At 35.0% G+C, this 27,949-nt stretch overlaps 1 protein-coding gene across 1 annotated transcript; it reads right to left on the bottom strand.

Moving 5' to 3' along the window:
* Nucleotides 1-1,074: 1,074 nt before the first annotated feature.
* On the bottom strand, nt 1,075-27,949 carry LOC128552720 (uncharacterized; the record flags this gene model as incomplete). The annotated part of the gene is given in 5 exon segments (XM_053533768.1): nt 1,075-5,731; nt 15,323-15,466; nt 18,238-18,497; nt 20,452-21,386; nt 27,820-27,949. Coding segments are annotated over 5 exon segments (1,595 nt in total), but the record flags the coding sequence as incomplete, so codon positions are not given.

The raw sequence follows: 27,949 nt of genomic DNA, 5'->3' as shown, positions 1-27,949 counted from the left end.
CGTGAAAATGTTATAAAAGGTTGTGATTTTCCCATTGACTCCCATTGAGAAAAATTGCGTGAGGTCCAAATTTTTCAAATCAGTCTAGCAAAAAGAAAATGATGCAAACGAACCTATCTTTTTATTTGCTGAATTTTTCAAGTATATTCTGAAGTTTAGAAAAATCAGGGTTTAAACAAATTCTACATTGTAGAAAAATATTTGATCCAAATGCGCAGAACTATCCTAAGTGGGTGGTACGAAAGTGATAAACTAAAACACTAACTAGGTCATGTAAAGTTTGCGAATCGCCTACTTTGGTATTGTCGTCGTCAGGGATTTTCTATATTTCTCGAAACAAAATGTTATTGTGAGATGATGAATTCGCATTGTCAATCATATGCAAAATCCCAACAATTGTACAATGCTAGCAACCGTCGTTTATATATATATCGTATGACTGAAAAATTGTTGAAAAATACGTTAAACCCGAAAACACACACACGCGCACGCACGCACGCAAACACACACACACACACACACACACACACTGTTAAAAAAATATATTTGTGCCATTTCATTTAAATCAATTTGTGTATGGCAAAGTGATTGATCACTCTTAAGTTCGACCTCTTTAGTGTGACATTAAATATTAAACAAGGGTTATTTGTCTTGGACATGAAACACTGTCTTTAAGGAGAAATCTTTGTGCCAGGTAATACTAACCGCCTTGATGGTAGAGTTATAGCTGACACTAAACAAACCTTGTTCACGTTTGCCGTTGTTATGTGTATTTCATGTGACTTGTCGACTTGATGTGACTAACATTTGTGGCAAATGATTTAAATGTCAGGCCTTGTCTAAGTTACAGATCGGACACAAATAAAACAACGAAACAAACGGAATCGAGCAATCCTATATTCTGTAAGAGGACCGGTATTGGACTTTTAACAGACGCTAGTTTATTTAAACAAAAGGGTGTTGGCGAGTTATTAAAACTTTCGTATGTAATAACATTTGTTGGTTTTTGATAATGTAAATTAGTATATCATAACTTACATCAAGGAATACGCTTTAAGTAAGACAAACAAAACACCGTATTAAGACGATTTTTAATGAATAATTAAAAATGAGCATTCAATTATTTTCATACAAGTTACTCTGCCTTAAGCAAAGTAATCATTATGCTAAGTTTTGAAAAATAGTCATCAAAATGTATACATAATAAACATAAATAAATCTGGCACAAAAAGTGTGAATTAAAGTTAATCAAGGCATATTGTCTAATAATGGGTAAAAGTAACATATAAAAAGTTTGCATTCAAGTTTTGACTAACTTACTCCAAAAGCAACGCGGACCATTTACTGACCACAGGCTGTCATCCTATGAAGTTTGTTATCTGAAGGTTAAAGTGTTATCGATCGGAAACCCTTTCCAGTCTAAAGTACACTGCGAACTTTTCTTACACCTACTGGCCACTAAAACAATAGGAATTATTTATTGACCACAGTCAGTCATCCTATGACATTTTACGCCGGCAGACAAATGCGTTCTTTACTTATCAATATGGAACAATTTTCAGTCTCGAGGTTACTGCGACCTTTACGTTTGACCTACTGACGCGAAGAGCATCAGGGGTCATCTATGACCACAAGCAATTTGACTAAGAAAAATCAAAGCGTTCTTCAGTTATAGATCGGAAAATTTTCAGTCTCAAGGTCGTTGCTACCTTAACTTTTGCTTTGACCTACTGACCCTTAAAACAAGGAGTCATCTACCGATCACACACAATCAACCTATGACGTTCGACACCTTTAGGCCAAAGCGTTATCCAGTTATTGATAGGAAACCCTTTTCAGTCACTGCGACTATGACCTTTGACCAACAGTTACTGATCTAAAAAGGATCATCTACTGGCCACGGACAATTATCCTATGAAGTCTGACGCCTTGGTATGCCAAGGTGTTTTTCAGTTATCGATCGGAAATTGTATTCGGTCTCAAGGTCATTGAAACCTTGACCTTTGACCTTTGACACTAAAACAATAACGGTCTTTCAATTACTACAGGCAATCATCCTGTAAAGTTTGACGCCTGTAGGCCTTAACGTTCTTCAGTTTTCAATTGAACATTCCATCATTTCAGGTTAACTGGGTTTTCAATTTATTTTCTTGTGTTAGCCTACGTACCGTTACATAGCCTGAATGTTTGCTCCGACGGACGGTCCAACAACTATACGTCACCCCGTTGGAGGCATTAGAAGGTTGGCAAAGACCAATCAAATTGTGAAAAGTTTAATACAGTGCCTAGCAAACATATAAACTTTGCATTGACTTCAAACTGTCCGAATATGATGCAACTGGCGAAGTCATGAAGTGACAGTACGACTAAAATACAAATGGATTGGATCTTGTAAGACGTAAATAATCAAATACATTTAGTAAAATTATATAACTTTTTGGCAACAATTGCCTCCAGTATATAACAATCTTCATTCAAATGAAAACTTAAAGTTTGAAAAGATACACTTCAGAAAATAGTTTCTTGACATGACTCACAAAGAAATGTCAATAATCAAATTTAAAGCCGTCAATTAATAACAAAGTAAAACAAGGGGACCATGATGACCCAATATCACTCACCAGCGTTGCACAGCTCAGACAGGTATAAAAAAAAGCATTTCTGCCAAAGTACCGGATTGGAAGTTCAAAATAGATGATTTCAAAGGTTTATAGAGCCATTAACTGAAAACTAGACCCTCCAGCCATGTTTATGACAAATCAAGCTGGCTATAAGAGGGTCATCCATGATACATTCTGTTAAATTATTTTAAATTCGTATAAACGTTTATGAAGGATATCAGAAAGAAAATATTTCAATATACAGACTTGGGGAAAAGTGACCAAGCCCTCTTATGTCCGTGTTTTTGCCGAATCAGAATTTAATACTTTGAACAGACTTAGGAATAGGGTTACGCAAGGATCATTTCAAAATCGGACAAGAAGATGCTTTAGTTTCCTACATAAACATATAAGGGAAAAAAAAGTTTGCTCTCCCTCTGGCGGTCATATTTTGACGAAACATACTATTTTGAATTCAGTAGCGATTTGTGTGAATTTTTCATGCACCATCATTATTATCTCTACTATTACCGTCTGTCTTTTTTAAAGACATTTCTTGTTTGGCATAAGTATAAACTAAATAAATATATTTGCCAAAGGATAATACAAATAAGCACTACTGTATTAAAGCTGTCAAAGATGTGCATTGACAAGTACATATTTTGCGAAAATTAAGTAAAAATGCAAGTTTATTGAATTATTATTACCTCCCTTTGTCTATCTCGGTTGCGCAACCACGATAGATCGAAAACAGATAAATTCCGAAGCTACATTTGCTTTTTGTTTCAGGTTGTTGAAATATTCAAATATTTATAAAATGGAAATGTAAAACTTGAAATTATATTGAAATCAAAAGAAATAGTACATATTTAAGGGAAGTGTTTACAAAATTTCATAACAAGTAATAAAAACACATTTCTAACAGACATCTGTCTCTATGTAATGGGTCTTTTTGTCCCTTAAATAAATCTCTAACAAAATATATCAGAACTGCAAAATGTCATAAATGTGATTTACAACCTTCAAGGTTTTCTTCATGCACTGACTTGCAAGTACCTTTAGAAGGATAGTAAGATACACGTATTGAATCTCCTACCTTAGTAATTCCATGAGTAAAGCGGCTTCATTTTATATTTACAAAAAATAAAGATCATCGATCACATTTAGAAGTTGTTCAAACTTATATTCTGTCAAAGGAAGCTTTCAAAATAAGAACTATAACATACAACTGTTACAATGTAAATGTGCAGAATAATCCAATTAATATAAAACAGCATTCAATTCAATTTCACGTCGCTATCTCTTTTGCCACGATTTTAAAATCTCTAACATTAAGGATAGCATGGTGTAATAGCCATATTTCATATCTTGTAACTGGATGGTAATATCTAAATAAAATTTGGTCATTTTAAAGACATTCGAAATTAAAAAACAAACTTTTCACTGAGAGATTTTTCAAATTTTATCATCTTTTTATTTTTTTGGGTGTGGGGGGCGTGGGGGAGATAATCGGTATTGAAGTTAACATTGATGCCTATGGGAAATATATAATTTCTTTGATTATGAGAATCTGAACTTGAGTTTCCAGGAAATTTTCGGTAGAAAGCTGCATTATATGATTCTGATACAAATATCAAAAAAGAAATCTAAAATTCTCCTTAGGGTAAAGGTGAAAGTCATTTTTCTAGTTTTCAGGGGAGATAACTCATGAAAACCAAAATTATCAGGGGAGGTAATCTAAAGGAAATTTTTTAGAACTTCTGGCACTATATAACTTGTCAATATGCACCTTATTGCTATCGTTTGAAATACTTAAAGCTTACATTATCAAATTGTATTTACGCTTTTGGTGAAATTGAGGCCTATCACACCATGTTATCCTTAACATCAATAATCGTCATGAAATACTGTAGACGAAGGATAATTCGAAGAATGGTTTTCTGAAATTATTTCAGAATTATGCCATCAGTGTCAACTATATACAAATAAGGGAAAGTAGCCACACGCCCTATGGTCCATAAATCAGAATAATTCAAATAAATTTGATAGGTAACTAAAATAATATTTCTGCAAAATCATTCCAAAATTGGGTCAATGGTGAAGTGATTAATTTTGAAAGCGGACATTTGAAGTGACAACTTGACAAAATGTCCTTAATAGCCTGCTAAGTTTCTAAAATTGACCGGTCCTTCATTCGACCTGGGCAGTAACATTTATTATTCGAAGTGGTGTTCACTGAAAATTTACTGACTGTATAGCGAACAGTGCACACCATGATCAGCCTGCACGGACTAATAATGGTCTGCACTTCTCTCAAAAGCAGAATCACTTGCCGCCAACAGGCTAAAGATTAACTGCCATACACTGATTTGATGAGATGATGTTAAACTATGTAGAAAATGGTAGATGGGCAAAAGATAGGCGTTCGATGATCAGAATAGGTCCAATGCACATATTATTTCATGACCAGGTGAGCTAAAACATGACCTGTATATGGGAATATACATTGTAATTCAAAATTAAATCACACAACGATGAAATTAAACGATTTCACACCATCTAAGCAATCCAGCTATATGTACTATATATACATGTGGTAGTCGTTCCATTTCATATATACCGGTATGGAATCAAATCACATTTTATACACATATTATTTTGGCTTTTATTTGAAATCAGAAATAACTAGGAAAGAGAAATAGGATCCCTTTACCCATAGGAAGTCTTCAGTTTTATAAAAGTTAAATCTCAAACTTTGACAGATAAATCAACTTAACTGCAATAAGTGGGTTTGATACAAAGTTCTACTCAACGAATTATCAATAATAAGCTAAGGATCAGGATCAACATATGTACAAGTTTATACTTCTACCACCAGACAACACTAAATGGCAAAGATGGTGGAACGTTAATTGACAGTTCTGGAGAATTCAAATCACAATATATCAATGCCAAGCTATCATTAAAAGATCGGAGCCATAGTTTGTAGCTTTTCATCCAGCTATCTAAATTGTGGCAACAGGTTCATTATTCCAAAATTCAAAGCATACAAAGTCATTTCTGAGCAATGACTTGCCATCTTCTTTTACTGGAAAAGTAATACGCAGTTCAGCGTCTTTGATACCAAGCACCTGAAATAAAAAATAAGTTTGACATGGACTAATACATATCAAGGAAATATATGTCAACACAGAATAGTTTTTCAGAGATAAATACATCTTGATTTATCAATTCAGCATAGCTAATACTTTGACAACCGCGTTAATATTTGAATATTTCTCTTTAACCGCATATTTCATTCTGCATCCCCAGGGAAAATATCGGATAACAAATCAAACGCGCACATTTTAAATAACCACCATCATCTATTTATATATCATACCATACGCAGCTCCTCTAGTAGAACTGGTGACAGCAAATAAGACGGGTGCTATTGTCAGATAACAGCAACAAATGACAGAATTCTTTATCAATTTTCCATATTTTATTGAGTGAGTTGGATTTTGCGGAAAATAACCAGTTGTAGCGGTTAACCTTTGCTGCTGATGAATTGCTTGTTGGATTGCTAAATGAAGTGTTTGTTGAATTGCTAGTTAGTTGTGGCTGTGGTTTGTAATTAGGGATGTTTTTATTGCAGATGATGCCTTGCTTGGAAGTTTTTCTATATATAATTGTTGTTTACTGGATACCGAAGCTGGAGTAGGATTTTTTGGAATAGTCACCTGACCAGTTTGAGTGAACGTGTTGTTTTGCTAGAGGTAGTTTAGTTGGTGTGGCTGTTTGAAATGTAAATTTTGCATTGGCAATTTTTCTTGCTTCTGGAAATCCAACGCCTTGTGAGAATATGACATGAAGAGCCTCCTTTTCTATTTTCCCTGTCTGACAGTACCGAGACTTTGCAGACTGTGCAATGGAACCCTGCTGGTGTCATGTTCGTGAGAATGGCTATTTTGAAGGCACTTTGGACAAATGTACTTGCCTTTCCAGGTTTTCTCACTGTGTCCGAACTTAAAGCAATTAAAGCATTGAAGAGAATTTGGTATATAATTATGTAGTTACTTTTGTCATTAGATAGCCAACTTTTATAAATGAAGGAGGAAAACGAACACCAAAAGTAAGAATGATAGTGTTTGTGCTATTTTTTTCCTAATCGTTTAATTTTGATGCGTGTAGCAGCAGTGACATGTTGTTCAGGCCTTTCCCGTCTTCGATACTCCAGCAAGATGAGGACATTAAATGACCTCCTTGAGGTAATTTAGAGTGCGATGCGCACTGGACTTACATGGACGACTGAAGAATGATATTACGCCAAGAAGATTTTTAGCATGTGCTGCTTTTTCAAGCTTAACGAGCAGATCCACTGTGCGTAATTTCTTCACCGTTTTCGGTTTTCAAGCTATACTCTTCAGTGTACAGTGTTTTTCCTATCGCAAATGGAGAGATGCTTGTCAGTTTGAAATTTGCATCAACAGATTGAATAAGTAGAAATTATAGAAAAGTTAGTGGTGAACGGCTGGTGAGAAAGATTCTCACCTTCCGTACTGTCAGTATTCTTCGGTATGCCGTCATACGTTTTGGTTTTCTATATTGAATCATTTAGATTCGCTACTCGCAGCCCCAACCCGTCGCGGATTCCAACATAGGAACATTTCTAGCTGTCACGTCGACCGTATACAAGAAATTATAATGCCAGCGAGCTCGCCTATTTGAAAATGTTGCATACAGAAAAATGGGATTTATTTTGTTAAATACATCTCAGACATTGCAACATTTGTAAGGTAAAAGGTGAATACATTTGAAAACATAATACTTATGTCGAGTTTGAAAGCATTTCTTAAGTTGTTTCTGAGAAACCTGAGTACATACAAACTTTTCACCAAAGTTTTGCTAGCTGAGTCATTTTAGCACTATGTACATTACAGTTAGGTAACCTTTCCTGGATGAAAAACTTGTGACCTTTTAAACTTTCTATTCCACAGACACCCAAGACAATGTGACAAACAGTTACATCTCAATTTGAAAATACTCAAACAGTTGAGTTGAAATAACAATTTCTACTACAAAGAGCCTTGCCTCAGCTAAAATAAGATCAGGGCCATCGTTTGAACAACTGATAATCCCTTTAACGAGAGAATGCTTTCTTTTAAACATGATTGAATTTTATCATGAGCAATATGATAAACAGCAATAATCCCCGTTGCTGCGTATATGGTGAAACGTGCGATAATTACAAAGTCATTAGTCTAAAATTATGATTTTGAGCTTCGGCATTCTCATCAAAATGTATATGAATGACCATATTTAGAATTTCCAAAGTTGATGTGTGAAATGAAAAAAAACGAGTATCAGAAAATTAAGTTCCAAAAGAGTTATTTAAAGCAGAGTTATAGTTATTGACGCTACAAATTTCCCTTTCTTGCCACTTATTATTGTGACATGTTGTTTTTAAATCTTTTCAGTACTTGTAAAGCAATTATCCATCACAAAAGGGAAAAGAGATCAAACTAAAATCATTCCAAACAGAATTATGATGTTTGCATTCAGTACTAGCACTAATTGTAACTTTTAAAATCCGTCCAAAAATGTTCGACTATTTTATAGAAAAAAACATAATTCTTCAACGAAGCACTTTCTGTAGATATGCTTTGAACAAAAAGTGTTATAAGTAAATAAAATGTAATGAAATCATTGAAAACGTAAGCAAGATAGTGTTACAGTTCACTGTCATACTGTAAATTAACATAACAATTACGCTCTGAACAAACCAGTTATGGACAGGAAGATGAACAGGCGGATAAACGGAGACATGCACTGTGAGGCGGAGATCATTACCACATCCGCATTTGAGCTAGGGAATAACAACAAATACAGATAGGATAATAATTTAAAAAAGCTATTTGTGATATGTTTTATGGTTCTTGCGCTATGTATTTTCTGACCATTTATACTCAAACTACATACGCAGGCGAGGAATAACCAAAACTCTAGTAATTCTAACGAATTTATTTGGCAAAACTTGCTTGATACACCATGACTAAATCAATATGCTAAATTTCAGTACAGGTAACAAAATTGAAAGCAATGAATGTATAAGTCTGGTGTAATCGAGACAGTCTGCTGTATTCTTTCTTAGGGACGGGGCTATTAATGAATAGCCGAATGTCCGTGGAAAGAGCAGACCAACCGGAAGAAGCAAGTAGGACATTGCTCAATGAGATAAGGTGGTGGAGATTGATGGAGGTTACAAGCCTCTGGAATTCGAAACGCACAACTTATAAAATTGTTAAACTGCGTGTATTGATATGCGTGCCACTCCAAATGACATGTCAGGTGACATAAATTTTATTTTTTGGTTGGGTTTAACGTCGCACTGACACATGTTAGGTCATATGGCGACTTTCCAGCTGTGATGGTGGAGGAAGACCCCAGGTGCCCCTCCGTGCATTATTCTATGTTAACTTCCGGTGTATGTGTAGAATTTATTTCTTTTTAGTATAAACTATGTTTATTACATACACAACAACTAACACTATATTCAGTTTCACCTAAAAAGGCGCGGCCGACAGACAGACACACGGACGAAATGCATTTTAATATTTCCATCTCTCGTGGTAGGAAATTGTCAAGTAGTTTTAAAGGTGGAATCTTTTAAACAAAATAACTATTGATAACTATTAGCACATAAGGAGACTTTAAGTTGGTAAAGACAATCATTTGTAAACTTTGGAATTCCTATTATTAAGGATGCTTCTAGTGAAGATTTGTTAACTTGTGAAGAAGTTTTTTTTGAAGTGATCAGACCCAAAGCATTATGACCGAAATGACTCATTTAAGTTTTAGGGACCGGGTTTAGCATAATTCAAATTCAGACTATGGAATCGAGCTTAGTGAGTATATTTTGTAATGCCAAAATCTCGTCTTAAGGTTTGAAGTCATTTGGTTGGGCTGATTACATGCACATCTTTTACCAAGATACCTAATACCTCAACGTAAAACAGTATGCGCGTACACATCAAAGAACATAAACACAAATATTCATAGTAAAACTCCATCTGTAAATTCTCCGTATGTCAATACACACAAAGAGTATCTTCATTTTTATGTCGGCAACCAGATAATAGTCTATGGGACATTGATCCCCGCGATATGTAATGAAAGGACAAAGAAATACGTGTTATTTCAGTACATGCAATAGAATAATTAGAGCCAAAGTGTGAGCTTGACCTTTGCCCTACGTGTCTATGTTTTGCCTTGATATTGTGAGTTGCTTTGCATATGGCGAATGTTTATAGAAGTTATGGACCGGGAAAACAATTTTTGACCTGTAAGTATGAAAATGATCTTTTAAGTAAGGGCACGAAACTTGCAAGTGATACTGTGTCTCATTAAGAACAATGTTTAGCAAAATTAATTGAATATACATCTATCCATACAAATTTTATAGATCGAAAAGAAATTGCTCTACAATATTTTACTTAAAAGTAATAAAATCTGTAGGAAGATACTTTGAAGCATAGAATGCATCTAAGCAAAAAGCAAAATAGACTTTGACAGAGGCTGGTTATGAGAGGTACTGAAATGTGTACCAATCCACACGCCCCACTAGCACCCGCTAAAGCGGAACTCTACAATCCATAAGCATTGAATGGAATCCATGATACCAAAGAACTAGAAAATATAACAACACTAATTCATTCCTAGTACAGAGAGAATTTACAATCGCCACCCACACAGCACTGTGAAAATCAATAAAGTCTGAAAGAAAGTACTTTGGAAGCATAGTTATATTACTAAAGACTCACTTTTTTGGGAATGCTGTTTATAAACATCGTGTTTGGTCTGGGCAATATTCAAAATGTAGTTGGTGAAGTTATATAACGCTTTTCCACTTCCAGTTTCCACTTTTTCTATTTTATTACTGAAGGGTATGACCAAATTGTTTTGAGAGACATCGCGTGTTTACTGTTCAGCCCTTATAGATTTGAACGCTACGCTTTCCTCTGTGAGTACAATCTTTGACTTCTAAGTATGTCCTTGAAAGTCCAGGTAGACTTAGTGCTATTGGACTATTTGTGCCAAATTATTTATACAATTATCTGTCACTGCTTGTAGATGCAACTGCTTCAAGTGAAAGATCATTTTCTTTCGTTCTGTATTGACAAATGATATGTTACATAAAGCAATCATCTGAATAGATTATCTCTGATGTAATGTTTCTAATAACAAGCGTAGGAAATTAACGTCCGTAACACAGAAATGACACAAAAAGCGAATAACAATAAAGTTCCATCTGAGGTGAAACGTTATCTTTTTTCCATAAAACAACTTTTCGTGATCCGAACAATATGCTTTAAGAAATAAAGAGCAACAAGTAAGCCTTTTGGTTTTTGACATGTATCTTTTCAATGCACAAGTCAGTAATTATCTTTAACAGCGCGCGAGTTATATGGAATGGGGATGCTAGATGATTTTTCGGCGTGGGTTAAATCACTCTTACGTCAGTCCAGTGTGCAAGAATGAAATTTCCTATGCATTCAAACGTTATAGACTCGACTTGAAAATGAAATAAAATTATATCTTGGTCTAGACATTTGAGCCAGAGATATGTAGATCTTGCACTTTGTAAGGCTTTGATGTATGTTTGGGTCAAATTATTTAAATATTCATCAAATCATATGAAAGTTATAAATCGGGGGAAAACAACGCAAACGAGTTGCTGCTAAACGTGACCTTGACCTGTCTGCGTGTGAGTCTAGCACGTAAAGAATCTTCTCAAAGTCTTCCCGTACTTGGATTCAGTGTTGTTATATTTTCTGGTTCTTTGATCCTGCCTGCTTAGCTCAGTAGGTAGAGCGTTGGTCTACGGATCGCGATGTCGTGTGTTCGATCCTCGGGTTGGGTGTATATTCTCCGTGACTTTTTGATAAACGACATTGTGTCTGAAATCATTAGTCCTCAACCTAATTCACGTGGGGAAGTTGGCAGTTACTTGAGGAGGGAAGGTTTGCACTAGTACAGAATACAGGGACACTGGTTAGGTTAATTGCCCGCCGTTACATGACTTAAATACTGTTGAAAAAAGGCGTTAAACCCAAAACAAACACATTTTCTGGTTTTTTGGGATCATGAAGTTTATTCAATACATGTGTAATTAGTTCCGCCTAAGCCGGTGCCAGTGGGCGTGAGAGGTGTTGCACATTTTATCACCTCTCATGAACAGATTCAATTAAACGAGTCTGCTATTATTCTGCTTGGTTGCATCCAAAGGATCTTTTTACAGATTTTAGTGATAAGGTAACCATTGATGCTCATTATACAAGACTACTAGGCACTATTGTTTTAACATACAAACAACCATACTGACGCAAGCATGCACACACATAGAGATAATACTATAAACCTCAAATAATGATTGCGACGGATTAGAAATGCGGAATATTACTAAGTGTAAAAGCACACCATTTGCGCGCTATAAATAACCAAACCTGAATCAGTTTAACACACAAATTCTCTATTCAACATTTGAACACCAAAATGTACACACTATCTTTATGATTAGCAAAAATGAAGACAAACAAAACTATATCTAACAGATATACGTTTTCTGTTGAAATAGTTCAATTAGTTAAAAGGTAAGGTAAGATATCCCGGAAGTACGAAGTACTTGTACAAAAAAAACAAAACAACAGAAATACATCACAAAATACGTCCACCACAAATAGAAATTTGTAGTGGAAAGTTATAGTTGATAGGTTACTTCAAACATTTGAAAACAGTACATTTTGATTATATACAAAATACAACAAGAGCTCCGCCAAGCGGGGCAATATACGCCCGTAGGATTACACTATAGGATAGGAGCAAAATTTAAAGAACTTGACTGTTGTAGCCCAAAGGAGTGGAACAACACAAGAAAAACTTCAAAAAACAAATCTAAGTCCACAAAAAAATCCTTATCAGGTACAGGTATGTAAAAATACATCTAAAAATTAGAGGTACCATCCATGTTGAACCACAAAAAAGTGGTCTCGGTTTTTCCCTACGGCCAATAATAAAAAAGTTTCAAAATAAGCTATTTATAGTAACATAAAAGGGAAGTAGTTCAAAAAAAAAATGTAAGTGAACAAAAAAGTACGGTGGTATGTTTAGGACATATGTTTTTTTTTTTTAAGATTAAATTATCTCGTGCGCACGACATCTTATCTTGAGCGATCAACATCTTATCTCGAGCGATCAGCATCTTATTTCGTGCGCATGACATCTTATCTTGAGCGATCAACATATTATCTTGAGCGATCAACATATTATCTCGAGCGATCAACATATTATCTGGAAAGATAAGCATCTTATCTCGAGCGATCAACATATTATCTTGAGCGATCAACATATTATCTTGAGCGATCAACATCTTATCTCGAGCGATCAACATATTATCTTGAGCGATCAACATCTTATCTCGAGCGATCAACATATTATCTTGAGCGATCAACATCTTATTTCGTGCGCACGACATATTATCTTGAGCGATCAACATATTATCTTTAGCGATCAACATCTTATCTCGAGCGATCAACATATTATCTTGAGCGATCAACATATTATCTTGAGCGATCAACATCTTATCTTGAGCGATCAACATCTTATCTCGAGCGCACGACATCTTATTTATATATATCAAGGCCCTTTGTGTGTGCATTTAGGTCATCAGTAAAACATACGGACAAGTTGTTAATTAGGGTCCCGCATATTCCGCTGTTATTTAAACTTCCCACAAGTACATGTACAAGTTTATCACATCATTTGGGAGAGCAATGCATATAATTGGTCATCCTTCCTTCAAAATCAAATGAACATAACCAATGATACATACTGCATGTTAGAAAAGCAACACATTTCAGTTCGACTGATAAATTCGCGCAGAAAAGTTGCATGCATGAATTAAGGGCAAACAAGGAAATTCTTTAATATATGGGCGAAGCCTACATACTAATTTTTTTTTGTCAAGGACTTAAATTTATTTCTTTGCATCATCACTGATTTTTTCCTGCCTTTTTTTATCAGTTTCCGTATTTAAATTTCTAACCCTGCAAAATTGTAGAACGGTTATAAGTATAATCGAAACAAAAACAAAAACGGTGGCAGCCGTATGTTTTTACTAATGATCTGAATTCACACAAAGGTCCTTAATATATATTGATAAGATGACCGAAAAAAGATGAAAAGATGTTGATCGCTCGAGATAATATGTTGATCGCTCAAGATAATATGTTGATTGCTCAAGATAATATGTTGATCGCTCAAGATAAGATGTCGTGCGCACGAAATAAGATGCTGATCGCTCGAAATAAGATGTTGATTGCTCAAGATAATATGTTGATCGCTCAAGATAATATGTTGATCGCTCGAGATAAGATGTTGATCGCTCGAGATAATATGTTGATCGCTCAAGATAATATGTTGATCGCTCAAGATAATATGTTGATCGCTCAAGATGATATGTTGATCGCTCGAGATAAGATGCCGTGCGCACGAGATAAGATGTTGATCGCTCAAGATAATATGTTGCTCGCTCAAGATAAGATGTTGTGCGCACGAGATAAGATGTTGATCGCTCGAGATAAGATGTTGATCGCTCAAGATAATATGTTGATCGCTCGAAATAAGCTGTTGATCGCTCAAGATAATATGTTGATCGCTCGAGATAATATGTTGATCGCTCGAGATAAGATGTTGATCGCTCAAGATAAGATGTCGTGCGCACGAAATAAGATGTTGATCGCTCGAGATAAGATGTTGATCGCTCAAGATAATATGTTGATCGCTCGAGATAAGATGTTGATCGCTCGAGATAATATGTTGATCGCTCAAGATAAGATGTCGTGCGCACGAGATAAGATGTTGATTGCTCAAGATAATTTAATCCTAAAGAAAATAATTGCATGTCCTAAACATACCACCGTAAAAAAGAGATCTGCCAAATAAAAACAAGAGCACCTCAATGCAGAGCAATATACACAAAGCAAAGTCATATATGACCTTTGACCCTTAAGTGTGACCTTTACCTTGAAGTTAGTCATCCGGAACATGCACTTTGCACATAGACTCAGTGTGGTGAACATTTCTGCCAAGTTTCTTTGAAATCCTTCCAGCAGTTCAAGAGTTACAGAGCGGACACGAAACACACTGATATGACTTTTGATCCCTAAATGTGACCTTGACCTTGTCCGGAACATGTGCTCTGCACGTTGTCTTCGTGTGGTGAACATTTGTTCAAGTTTATTTGAAATCCTTCAAGGGGTTCAAGAGTTACAGAGCGGACACGAAACAAACTGATATGACCTTTGACTCCTAAGTGTGACTTTGACCTTGAAGCGAGACATCCAAAACATGCGCTCTGCACGTCGTCTCGGTGTGGTGAACATTTGTGTCATGTTTCCTTGAAATCCTTCAAGGGGTTCAAGAGTTACAGAGCGGACACGAAATTGCTAACGGACAGACGGACAGACGGACGGAAAAAGGGACACCAGCGTCATAACATAATACGTCCCTTCGGGCGTATAAAAATGGGGACGGGGTAGGCAAATAATGAGGATGATGGTTGAAGGGAAAAACAGAAAGGGTGAATAATCAACAAGCTTGACAAATTCCTTTTTTCTCACCAAAATTTTTTTTCGCAGAAGAGAAAAATACAATACATATTAAAAAAGAACGAAAGAAATTACCTCCATTTCCTCTTGAAAAGCAGAAACAACATTTGACAAATTGCTTTTTAATTCCATATCTTCCAATTCTCGTATACTATCAAGAAGTTCAGGCAATTTTTCCGCCTTGACGCTGTATGATAGAGGTCTTGACTCTTCTCGTTTCTAAATTTAAATGTTACAGTTTGAGTTTATTGACATTGTAGATTAAAAATATTGAGTTTTAAGAGAAATTAAACTTAATTACCAGCATGAATTGACCTTTACTTTGACTTGAATATGATCCTGATAGGCTTAGTTCTCTTATATTCAAGAAACATATATACGTCTCCATTTAATTCGGAATATATCTCTTTTAATTTTCTCTTTACAAATCATTTTATCGGTATTTCTTCTTTTTTAAAATGCAGCAGAAATATTCATTAATTAAATATTTCATTTAACTATCAGTAAATGTCTGACTAATAACATTAACAACTCACAAGTACAAGTTTGTACTTTCAAAACTGTGTTGATTTCATTAATATTTCAACTTATAACAACGTTAATCGGAAAGAAAACGTGTCTTCCGAGGTGTTAACAGGTCAAGTTCCCTCACCTTAATGGAGATGTAACCAGTGTCACATCTTATTGGGTTTACATTTCACAGCTAAATAGATTTGCCACAGCTATTAGTCATATTGAAGACTTCAATCGAGGTAATATTTAATTACCAGAAAGCTTCTTCAACAAGGCTACCGTTATAATAAACTTTGTAAATCCTTTGCTAAATTTTATCACCGTAATTTGGAATTAGTGACTAAATTCAAAACTAATCTAAAGACTCTTCTGCGACAAGGTATTTCACAACCTTATTTTTATGGAGATGTGATTTATAAACTTCGTAAAGTTCTAGGGCATAGCCATTTCCGACCATTATTTATTAAGATTATCAAACGTTTTATTGCTAGACGCTATGACCGTATAGTTCTGAGATACACTGCGTGTTTAGTATTCAGCACTTTTACAATAAGTCACCACGCTTTCCTCTTTGATTGTGCGATGACGGGACATATCCATATATCTATATTACTAGGGCTTTTAAATCCATATATCTATATTACTGTTCACATACTGAAATTTTCAATATAACATTTAAGTCAACATTACATCACAAAATTTTAATACTTTCAAATCAATCTTGCACTCCTCTTCAGTGTTCAATATTTAAACGTGGATGGAAATGCTGCCTCTTCCTTAATAATGACGAAAACGTGTTATGTTATATAAATTCTAACCTCGGTAATGTAATTGTAAATACTAAATCTAAAAGGCAAAGAATATGGCTTTCAGAGAAATGGAAATATCTTTTTCTAAAACTCTGACTTGGAGCAAGATTTTTTTTTCAGTGATTTGGGAATCAGAATATTGTTTTCTCTATACGCTGAAGCCAGAATATTTTTTTCAGACAAAATCAAAATCAGGATTTAAAAAAAATAATAACAGCATTATTATATATAAAAATGAAAAAAATCTGAGCACGATCAAGTAAATTATAAAGAAAATATAAACAACCTTACATGAGTAACTAAATACTTGCCTACCGGTTTCGTTTATTACTCATCAGGGTAAATAATACAATATGGCGTCATAAATTGTGTAATTGCTAAGCAAAATTTTTGGTTAGTGTTGGTTTCAAATGTCAATGAAATGGCGTTCTTTATATATCCTAGCTGAAACATCATTACTATGAAATTTGTAAAAAGGAAATATCCAAAAGTTTCGGACGGTTTTTGAGCAAAAATGTAATGTGTATTAAAGGCAATTGTCTATGTAGATGGGTCTGTTACTTGTTGGTCATGTACTGAGTTTATCTCCTGTTTGACCAATATAAAATTCATAACATCCATTACAAACCAGTACATATAGTACATTTTGAACATCGCAGTCCATACATTATTTTACATAAAATATTTTATTATTCAGACTGAAAGAAGCCCCTTCAATAATAAAAATACATAAACTACATTATGGTCATTGCTTTTTTGTATTGATGGAGAAGTTCTGTTTTCATTAAATTCAGATTAAATAAAAAGACTTTTTAAATTCGGAAGTTGGCTTTTACATTCTATTATTTTTGTATTGTTCAATATTCTTTTCATATACTGATTACATCTATAAACGCAATACTTGGATCTACAGTCAATAATTTGAAACCGACGATGCCTTGCACTGGTAAGTGCAAATGGTGGTTTTACACCTTATTAACTGTACGCTTATTCAAACGTGAATTTGGACCCTTGGTATAATTCAAATATACATGTACAAGGAAATTATAAAGGAAAGTATGAAAAATCGAGGGTTAAAACGTTGCGTTTCTAGATGTACTGAGCATACATATATATATATTTCTTTCTTATTTAGAAGGCCATACTGATACTTTTATCCTAAACGATAACTGGAATTCAACATTTGACTTTTGAAATATTCAAAATCATTCCTACATGAAGCTTGCACCCAAATTATTTATAAAACATTTCTATTCCAAACACCCTCTTTCCAAGACTTGTTGACATTTTATAACTTAAAACTGAAGTATTCGAAAACCATATTTTTCGGTGTTGAAATCCCATTAGAATTCAGGATTTGTCATGCATAACTTACAAATCTATTCAGAGGAGGACCAGCATACTTCCTCATACCTAAATGATTCAACGCTTTCTCAAAATGAGATAACCATTATATCAAGTATCCAACTTTTCCAACAATTTATAAAGCCAAACATTACAATAATTGCTTTAATTAGGATCGGGCAAAATTGCGCCCTCTAGAATATTAACATTAAACTTATTGACGACGAGGCACGGCAACAGGCGACAAATAACTGTAGTAACGCTAGCTGCCTTAAACACGTTGTGCTCAGGAGAGATTTTAAAACATTTAGACAATAACCTTACCTTTGTAAATGCTTGGTTTTTCAAGAAGTCAAACAAAGAAAATCCTTTTGGCAGAAACATGCCAACCCTCCCACGACGAATTTCAGAAACTTCTCTGAGTGACACAACTAACTCTCGCTTTGAATACCAGGCTCCAGTTATCTTTTCTAAGGTATCTAACTCGTCTCTGTGACGCCTTTTAGGTCCTGTCGCAATTTCTATGCACAATATATCTAAAAAGTCCCTGGAACTAGGTCTGGGTTCTGTAATCTTCATTTTATCTTGAACAAAATATTTTTATTTATTGCGGTTTGTCTTTATTGAGTAACATATATATTTATCAGAAGTATAAAATAATGTGAGACATTAATGCATCTCATCTACTTTTTCACCTGAGAACGATTAAGACTTGCATTTTTGTGAAAAAGATATTATTACAATAGCGCTATCCTGTCCAACAGTCGCTCACTTGGACTTGATCTTTTGATCTTGTTTCTGACCAAGTTCCTTCAGCAACCATCAAGCGATTTATGACTTAACATTAGTGAAGAAGCATTTCAACAATTTGAGAGAGATTCATACATGGACCATACCGTCCAAGTTTAATGTACTTGCTTCTTTAGGGTTATGAAACTTTTGACTGTTAACAAGGTTTCGCACAGACATGACATAGATTTGATAAAGACATTCCGAACAGCTTTCATGTAAATCCTATAATTCGCCATAGAGACCTAATTTTCTACCCCAAGATGACCCTATTCCCTGCTTAACCTAGGATAAATAAGATTTAGAGGAAAATGTGGCGTTTTAAGAAAGATGATTTATCAACAGTTTACACCAGTTAGCTAATTTTCTACCCCGGATGACTCAGTTTCACAATTAAACTATACTTCATACAGTCAAACATTTTCCATAGGATTCATATAGATGAGGTACGTAATAACATATCTGACTCTGAAAAGTTTATGTTGCCCTCAGATAACCCACTTGATAGACAAAACAAAAAGAAACAGTAATGCCAGAATTCATATAAATTGGATAGGAAGTGTGGCCTTAGCATAGAACTTAAACAATATTTTTCGACACAAGATAAATCACTTAGTTTAAAGTTCTATACGAGATGGTATAAGGCCTTATATTCTGACCACATGTCATGCATTTTTGGTAGAAAGTGTGACCTCTATATAATTTAACAAGGTTTTTCTATGTCTTGACCTAGTGACCTTACTTTACTACAAACGTCTAGATTTCAAAGCGACAGGACAATTGTTCTGACAAGGTTTTATTCATAGCAAGCAGACCACAATATAGGACAACTTTGATTAGAAAAAGTCACATTAAGGGAAATCACAACACAGACTTGTATTGCAATCCAACCCGAAGTTTCAATAGGTTGGTCGGGCAAGATTACTTTTTTTTAATATCTAAAAGATTTAAAAAGCTGTAAATTTCTGTTGATATCTATTTCGTAGAATGTGTGAAAATATGCTAGGTAATGATAATTCATGTGTTTCATTTAGATAGAGCAGAGGAAAGCAGATCAATTTTTGTTAAAAACTATTATTCAAGGGATGGTAGGTGTACTAGGAACGGCTGTCTAAGCTGTATACATTTGTTTGTTTTTGTACCCCCCACCCCGTATATAATACTATCTTACATGTACACACTAAAGCTTTAGCACATGTTGCTAATTGCAAAAAGAAGCAAAATGTGGTTCGATGTAAGTCAGAATAATGGAATATCATTCAGAGCTTCATTTCTTGATGCTGAAGACTCGTGAAGATTTTGCTAACATTTAAGAGGTTTGAGAAAACTGCTTAGTATGGAAACTGATAAGGTGTCAAACTTTGATCGATATTTCTAAATAAAATATGTTTGACAAAATGTAAGCTAGAGATATGTAACTCGCCCTGTAATGTTATTCACGATGCAAAAGACTAACCAGCAGACTTAAAATAGTCCAGCAAATTCAGTTTAATCGACAAGATTACATTTACTACTTTATCACGACCTGTAACTCTGCCAGAATAAATATAGTATGCGCAACTAGGTTCAAAAATAAAATTGCTCTGACGTTTCGTTCGAATCCCACTAGTGGCAAGACAGCTTGAATGTCATTCAAAAATGAAATTTAAATAACTATAACTACATAAAAATTCATTCAGCATGTAAATACTGATTCTAGTTTTGTTACCAAAAATATGCTATCAAATTCCAAAAGTAAGATAAATATACCAAAATATCCATCGAAGAGAACAGTTTTTAAGGGCATCAAATCATTGAACATTTCCGTTGGAATGTGTCCTTGCTCTGTGGTGTTATTGTAAGTGAATGACATATCAGCGCTGAAGTTTACAACATATCCAATTTTGGCATCATTTGGACCTACATTGTGTGCATACATGACTGGAGAACTCGAATCGCATGGTGCGTATTTGTCAAGGTGAATTTTAAGGTATTCAGCTAGATTTCCCATTGTCACAAAGTCACCGTTAAGACGACAATCTGTGCACTTTCTGACATTGGCATTTATTTCAGACTTTGAAATGGCAGTCTCAATATGACATTTTTTCTTCAAGGCCTTCCTAGTTAAAGCTTGAACTAGGTATGTTTTAAAAATGCTTCCATCATCAGACTTCAAATTCGTACCTTGGCAGGGTCTGCACGCATTTATTTGTACAATACTATAGTCATCATTATTCCCGAAAGAAAGAATTGAAGGAACATTTGCAGAGTCGGTCTTCCTCGGCCTTTCCTGAGCTTGAGTATCTCCCGATTCAAAAGGAAAATTCGATGTTCGTGTTAGTTCACCCTCTGTCTCTACTTTTGTCTCCGATGAACTTGTTACAAATGACGGAGCATTGCAGCAGTCAAAAAATACTATAAATCGTCGTGAACTGGTTGTTGTACGTTTCAAAACGTTTGGGCCTTTTACAAATGGTGACAGCATTGACTGTAAATCATATAATGGGAGAAATTCGTTCTCTCCACCTAATTTAAAAACCCTTTCTAATTCCCCCTTTTCCTGATAGTAATGACCTGAGAAGTATATCAGTATTGTCTGAATTTCTTCCTTCTTGTTGAGTGATGTTATGGCAGACTTCAATTCAGTTCTCAAGCATTCGTCCGTTCCTGGTTCTTTTGGGCAAACAGATTTCACCTTACTCTCACTGAAAAATTAAGATCAAACTGGTATTTACTAGCTTACTTTATGCACATGACTTTATGAATACCTAGGCAGTAGATTAAGCGTTCTGAACAGCCAAAGATCAGCAAACATAAAAGTGATAAATATCAAGATTATTGTAAAACATATTTTTTCGTCGTCAGGAATCTACTTTAATTTGTTTTCGCAAAACCCCGCATTTTAATAATTAAAGGAAGAAAATGTTAGGTAAACACGATGTTATACTGTTTCTGTATTCAAAGAAATCGGTGATGCGAAACTAACTGCCATTATAATATTTATAACAATTTAATCATCATTTGCTGTGGGAAGACTTGCGTACACGAAAGGACTAGAGCTATGACTGAAAGTTATTGTATATCCCCGCAATACCACTTATCAAAAAGTAAGAACAGTCATCATTTCCTGTAAAACTGTGGGTAGGGATGGATGATATATCATGCATATCTAATTGGAAATATTTATAACTGTGGGAGCTTGAACGAATGCGAAATCATACATTCCTCCAAGTCAAAGAGCCTTAAACTTTACAATACTTAGACCGACCCAATATTTCACTCAATGTACATCAACTAATAATTATGTGTCAGCAGTTATCAAAAGTGTGAACGTAGCTAGGTCTTTTTACAGCAGACCGACTAACCAACTACTTGACAGTGTGACCATATGAGCATAAGATGACTCCATAGGAAGGCCGATGCCCCATGCTTGTTGCCAAATGCGTACTATCAAATAATGACTGTCAAACGGTAATTGTATATGGAAGGACGGGATACCGTGCTTATTTCCACATGCCAAATGCCAAATATCTAATGCGAAATGCCAATTAGTTAAGGTTAAATGCCAATTAGCTAATGCTAAATGGCAATTACTTAATTTCTTATGCTACGTACCAAATGCTTTAGGTCATATACTTAAAGCTAATTCAAAATGCTAAATGTCAAATAGCTAAGACTAATTGCTAAATGTTGAATGCTTATCGTCAAATTCTTTAATTTTATGAGTTTATGATTTGTATCTCTCAAAATAATGAAAGCTACCAGTCTGACTTGAATCAATAATATGTTCTACCGGCAATAAGAACATTGGACCTAAACTGTTAGTCTTAAAACTTTTAGAAAAAAAATAAGATAGACAAATTTATGTAACAAAGGCCAATGTCTATGTAAAGGATGCATTCATACCCTGATATATTCAACTCTTCTTTTAATAAGCATTTTCAAAAAGCATGTGGCATTTATAGTTTCGAATTTATCGATTAACAATTAACATTAAGATATTATAACTATATCCGTAAAACATGTTGCAGCTATTGCAACTTACTAAACTTATTACATTTGCATACGCTTAAGAATTTTTTTTTTTTTTAGTTATATCTCGTGGCCACGAGATAACATTTTTTGTTTTTCGTTTTTCTTCTTAGTCATAACTCGTGGCCACGAGATAAATCAAAATAAAATAATCCAATGTCCCCTCCATGATATGCTTCCGCAAATATAAGGTTAATGCCTTATAACTTTTACTTACCGCTAACTATGTATGTGCATATCTTAAACTATAGTTTAAAATTAATATGCCTAAACTTTTCAGTGACAGAAATACATTAGATAAAGTCTAGAAATTGATTTCCAAGTCCTTGAAATAACCTAAAATGATTTCACAAAATGTGAAATTTATGATAGTTTTGTTAATATCATTAACAGAAGTTTTTGATATTTAATTCAAAGTTTTGATCCGCAAAGAATGACAACTCTTGCCTGGGGCTAGTACTGATTAAGCAGAGATGTCTATTAGTATTGTTCCTTTGCAAACAACAAAACTGAGTGGAAAATAAAAACGGTTTAAGACGCAATATAATTTTTTTTCACAACAAAAACATTTAGGATTTATTCGTATGTGTTTGATTTACAACTCAAAACCTGCTTCCTTTTCCTTCTGTCAACTGACTTATTGTTAACAATTTAGCTTTAAAAACAAGCTGATAATAAAATGATATACCAGTAAGTATTTTATAGTGCAGATAATAAACAGTTCTGCTTGTATCAAAATATCACAGTAGAAGCACTTTTGTAATTATTATACAGAACACCTGATATGATTCGTAAAGGTGCAATTATATTGATCTCTATTTTCTATGCGTACATAGTCTTACATATATTTAGTAATTTGAAAAAGTTCTCAAAATCCCTACGACAACCCTATGTTTCGTAACTTATTTGTACGGTAAAACATAATTGCATTTGCTGCCAAGTGAAGTTTTATCTGAAGTTCATTTGCAAGCTGGATACATATCTTCACAAAGCAAACGTTTCGCCTGGGTTAGATTGACACAGGTCACGTATCCGCCGCTTGATTCAGATAATTGTCAACCGTTTCCTCGAAGATCTAATTTAAATTACAAGAATGCAGATGCAAAATTCCTTGATTCAAGATTCTGCCAAATCGCTATGGTTTAGTCCTCTTGTTTAATTAAGCGATCCCTTATAATACAGTTCTTTTGGTAATTGAAAATAAATACGTGGCGACCTCATATACATGATAAAACTCATTTATAAGAAAAATCAGTGTACAAATAATTATGTCTTTAAAATCAAGACAGCGTCGTTTTGATAAAATATAAAAAAGAAGTATGGCAAAATAAGATTTTTGTCTTACAGTTTTCTTAGTCGTGCCCTTAAAAGTTAGGTTCTTGTTGCTCTGACTTCAGACAAATTGTTGAGTACATTTGTGTAATTGTACCTTAAATTTACTTTAATTTTATGTTTTGCTTTATTTATCTGTTACTTTTGCACTAATGTTAGAGCCTTTCTCAGCGGGGATTTTTTTTACATTGTGTTGTTTAACTTGTTGATAATAGGGTAAGTGCATAGTCGGCATGCCCTAAACACGTTTAAACCGCCAGTTTCCTTTATTTAGGTTACTGACCGTTCCAAGGCGGTGCCCCTATTTTCAACTGGTTGTTTTGTCTGTCTTGTGTTTTCTTGTTTGTTGTGGACGTTTTTCCTCCGCCTGCCCCCCTGTTGCCCTCTCCTTTCCCTTGCATTTGCGCTACTTTTTGCATCCCCTCCCCCTTTACTTTTAGTAAGTTTTCGTGGCTCCCCTTTGTTTTGGCAGCCGAATTCCGGGACGGTGCGTGGTTGTTTTTCCTACGTGTGTCGGTGCGTTTGTGTGCTTGTGGGTCTGTGGCGGTGCCCTGCTCTTTTCTTGTGTGTTGCTTGTTCGTTTTTCTGTGTTGTTTGGTTGATCGTGGTTGTGTGTTTGTCTTTGGTGCATGGGTGTCTGCGCCGTTGTGGTTTGCGTTGTGGTGCGGCTGTTTTTAGAGAACATGGCATTCCCTTGTATATTCGTCCTTGTTCAACTTTCCCCTTCGGATTCCTTCCCCTCTACTTAGTCTATACTTTAGTAAACTAAATATATAGTTAGATCTAGTCACTCAGTTGTTGGTATTGTGAAACAGACTGTCAAAGTGAAACAAAAAGGCCATGATGACACTGAATCGCTCATCTGAGTAATATGAGCCGTATGTGTAAAATGGCACAGTGATGCTAAAACATTTGAAAGTATGTCAGTAGGTTATATTCATGGTTTCTCATTAAAAGTCAGTTTTAAGATCGATGTGCAAAATTGTACATGTCATCCAGATTTCAAGGCTGTATCTTAAAAAATAAGAATATACTAGTAGGCCAGTAGGTCAAGGTCACAGTCAAGTGACCCCTAATCGCTTGGGGTCATCAGGTAATTATAATCAAACAGTCTAGGAAATATGATCTGTTAATTTCTAAAGTATTTATTCCTATATAATTCATATAACAAGTGACCCCAGGGCGGGGCCTCTTTTCAACCCAGAGGCATAATTTGAACAGTCTTGTTAGAAATCCAGTAAGCAATGCTACATACCAAATATCAAAGGTCTAGGCCAGTGAACTTATAGACAAGCATATTTTCCCCCTATGTAAGTCTATTTTAAGTTTTTTACCCATGGACAGGGCCTCCTTTCACACCATGGGCATAATTTGAATAATTTTGGTAAAGGACCACAGTGTAATGCAACATACAAAAAATCAACAGCCTAGGCCTTGCAATTTCAGGGAAGAAGATTTTAAAGTTGTTTTTCCTATATAGGTCTATGTAAAACTTGACATCCCCCGGGGCAGGGCCTTTTTTTACCCCAGGTTGGTTCATATTTGAACACTTTTGGTAGAGGACCAAAAGGCAATGCTATATACTAAATATCAAAGTCCTAGGTTTTGTGGATTAAGATAAAAATATTTTAAAGCTTATTTTCCTATAAAAATCTATGTAAACTTGTGATCCCCGGGGCGGAACACCTTTTCACCCCAGGGGCACAATTTGCACAATCTTCATAGAAGGCCATTAGACGATTAGACTCTACGCCTTGCGGTTTTGGACAAGAGATTTTAAAACTTTTTCCTTTCGGCCGCCATGGCAACCAGAGTTCTGCATGAAATTCAATTCTTTGAACAATTTTGAAAAGGGGCCACCCAAGGATCATTCCTGTCAAGTTTGGTTTTAAAAAGGAAGATTTTTTTTAGAAATTGTTGACGGACACACGACCCACGATCAACGACGAACGACGGGCATTGAGCGGCGGTCACAAAAGCTCACCATGAGCCGACATTTTGTGTAAAAGATTTACACGCGAATCTCGGATAGTATTATTTGTACGGGGCGTAAACGATTGTTTGTTTTCGGGATCCCGACCTACCCTAATGTTTTTGTCCGGCCCTAAATGTTTTTATGGCCTTAAGTCCCATTTGGATCTAAAAACAAAGACAAATATCAAACAGGGAATGCAACAAAAACATTACTGACCTACCTTCCCTAATTATTTTTAGCATGTTACCGAAAACAAACATTTTTTATGCATTATCGATACATTATGTTATAATTACCTTTTGATATTTTCACAGCCCATTTTGTCTGTTTATTTGTTGTGGCTTGTGTGTTGCTAGCCTTTAGAGTGTTCATAAATGACTGGGTGACCTGCTGAAATGAGGAGGGCTTGTGCATACTTTTTCAACAGTTTCAGTGCCAATAGATTCTAGTAAAAAGCTGCCATCATCATTGTAACACAGTCTATGAATTTATCTTCAAAAATATCTTCATCAAAATAACTTGCAACAGTTTGAAGAAATTCATTAAGCTCCTGATATGTCCTTTTTTGCAATTTCATGTAGAAATCTCCATGCTGTGGCCCAAGTGTTGAGGCACTGCATCAGACATTGATGAACATGCCCATCAAGTCTTTGTATTACTCTCCAGTCCCTAGTTTCTCGACGAATCTGGCAAATTGACCATTCCATCAACAGATTGTTTACGAAAAGCAGACGAAAATTGTTGCTGTTGTACGCCCGTTTTACTACGATTCCAACAGGACTTTCATTCATAAATCTTCACACGCAGTGTATAAATGGAATAGCCAAAACATGGTGCGCGCGCAGCACAGTTCAAGGGTGGTTTATTGCAGAATAACCCAATATAGATTTTGCTCTGTATGTATGTAGGTGATTTGTAGGTCGTGTTAGAATAACAATGTAACGACTAAGTATATATTCGACATTCTTAGTTGAAAGAAACGAATCTGAATATGAGCGTTAGTGATAGTCACGTTTCGTTTTGTACAGAAAAAAAAAATGCATACATCGGGAGTGTTTAAAGTCCTTGAGTGTATGTTAATAATACTTTTAAAAGAATCTTGATATCATTGATCTTCTGAATACGCAAACTACCTTAGCAAATGTAGAACAAGAAGAAAATCCTCAGCTTAATTTGATCACGGGAGACAAAATGCACCCCCCCCCCTGAAATTTGAACTTTGCAATTAAAATATCAATATACATGTAAGTGAAAATTCGCTACTTTTTTAAAATGTACTCATATCGGTTTGTTAAAGAATTTTATTTGCCAACATGTACACTTGACTGCAAAAATATTTCCCTGCATATGTTTTGTAAATTATGCCACCATAAACTCTTGTCATGAGTCAAATTTTATTAATTACCATACACTTTTCAATTTATAGAAGAGAAAAAAGATTATGTTTGAAAAAAGTCCAACGCAAGTTTTGCCATCTGAGGAAGATGCCAGGGACATGAGAGGTGTTTCGCAAGACATTATATTACCTCTTATGAACAAAATCTATAAAATCGAATTGTCTCAAACTTTTCTTGGTTGCCTTTTTTATTCCGAAAGATTTTAAAGATTTATTTAACCACCACACGTGTCGCTTTATCGGCCTTAAAATCTATTCTTTCCACGTCCTTTGACTGTTTTTGTATTTTATGGTCCTTTTGATCGTGAGATCCATTTAATGGAAGTTGTCAGCTTCGTGCTGGTACAGACTTTGTGTCATGTATCACACAGAAATTCTCTATTAATCAAAAAAGTAAACCTACCTTATCCCCATAACAAGTGGCCACTTAGATGTAATAACAGTCTTTATCTCCTCGATATCGTTCTTGAAGCCTGCGGCACATGCCTTATTTATATCGTTTCCTGCTATTAGAATTGCTCCCCAGTCCTGTC

The sequence above is a fragment of the Mercenaria mercenaria genome, unplaced genomic scaffold (assembly GCF_021730395.1).
Source record: "Mercenaria mercenaria strain notata unplaced genomic scaffold, MADL_Memer_1 contig_3084, whole genome shotgun sequence".
Classification (NCBI taxonomy): domain Eukaryota; kingdom Metazoa; phylum Mollusca; class Bivalvia; order Venerida; family Veneridae; genus Mercenaria; species Mercenaria mercenaria.
The sequence above is the reverse complement of the archived record's forward strand: the minus strand, read 5'-3'. Positions and strand labels throughout refer to the sequence as shown.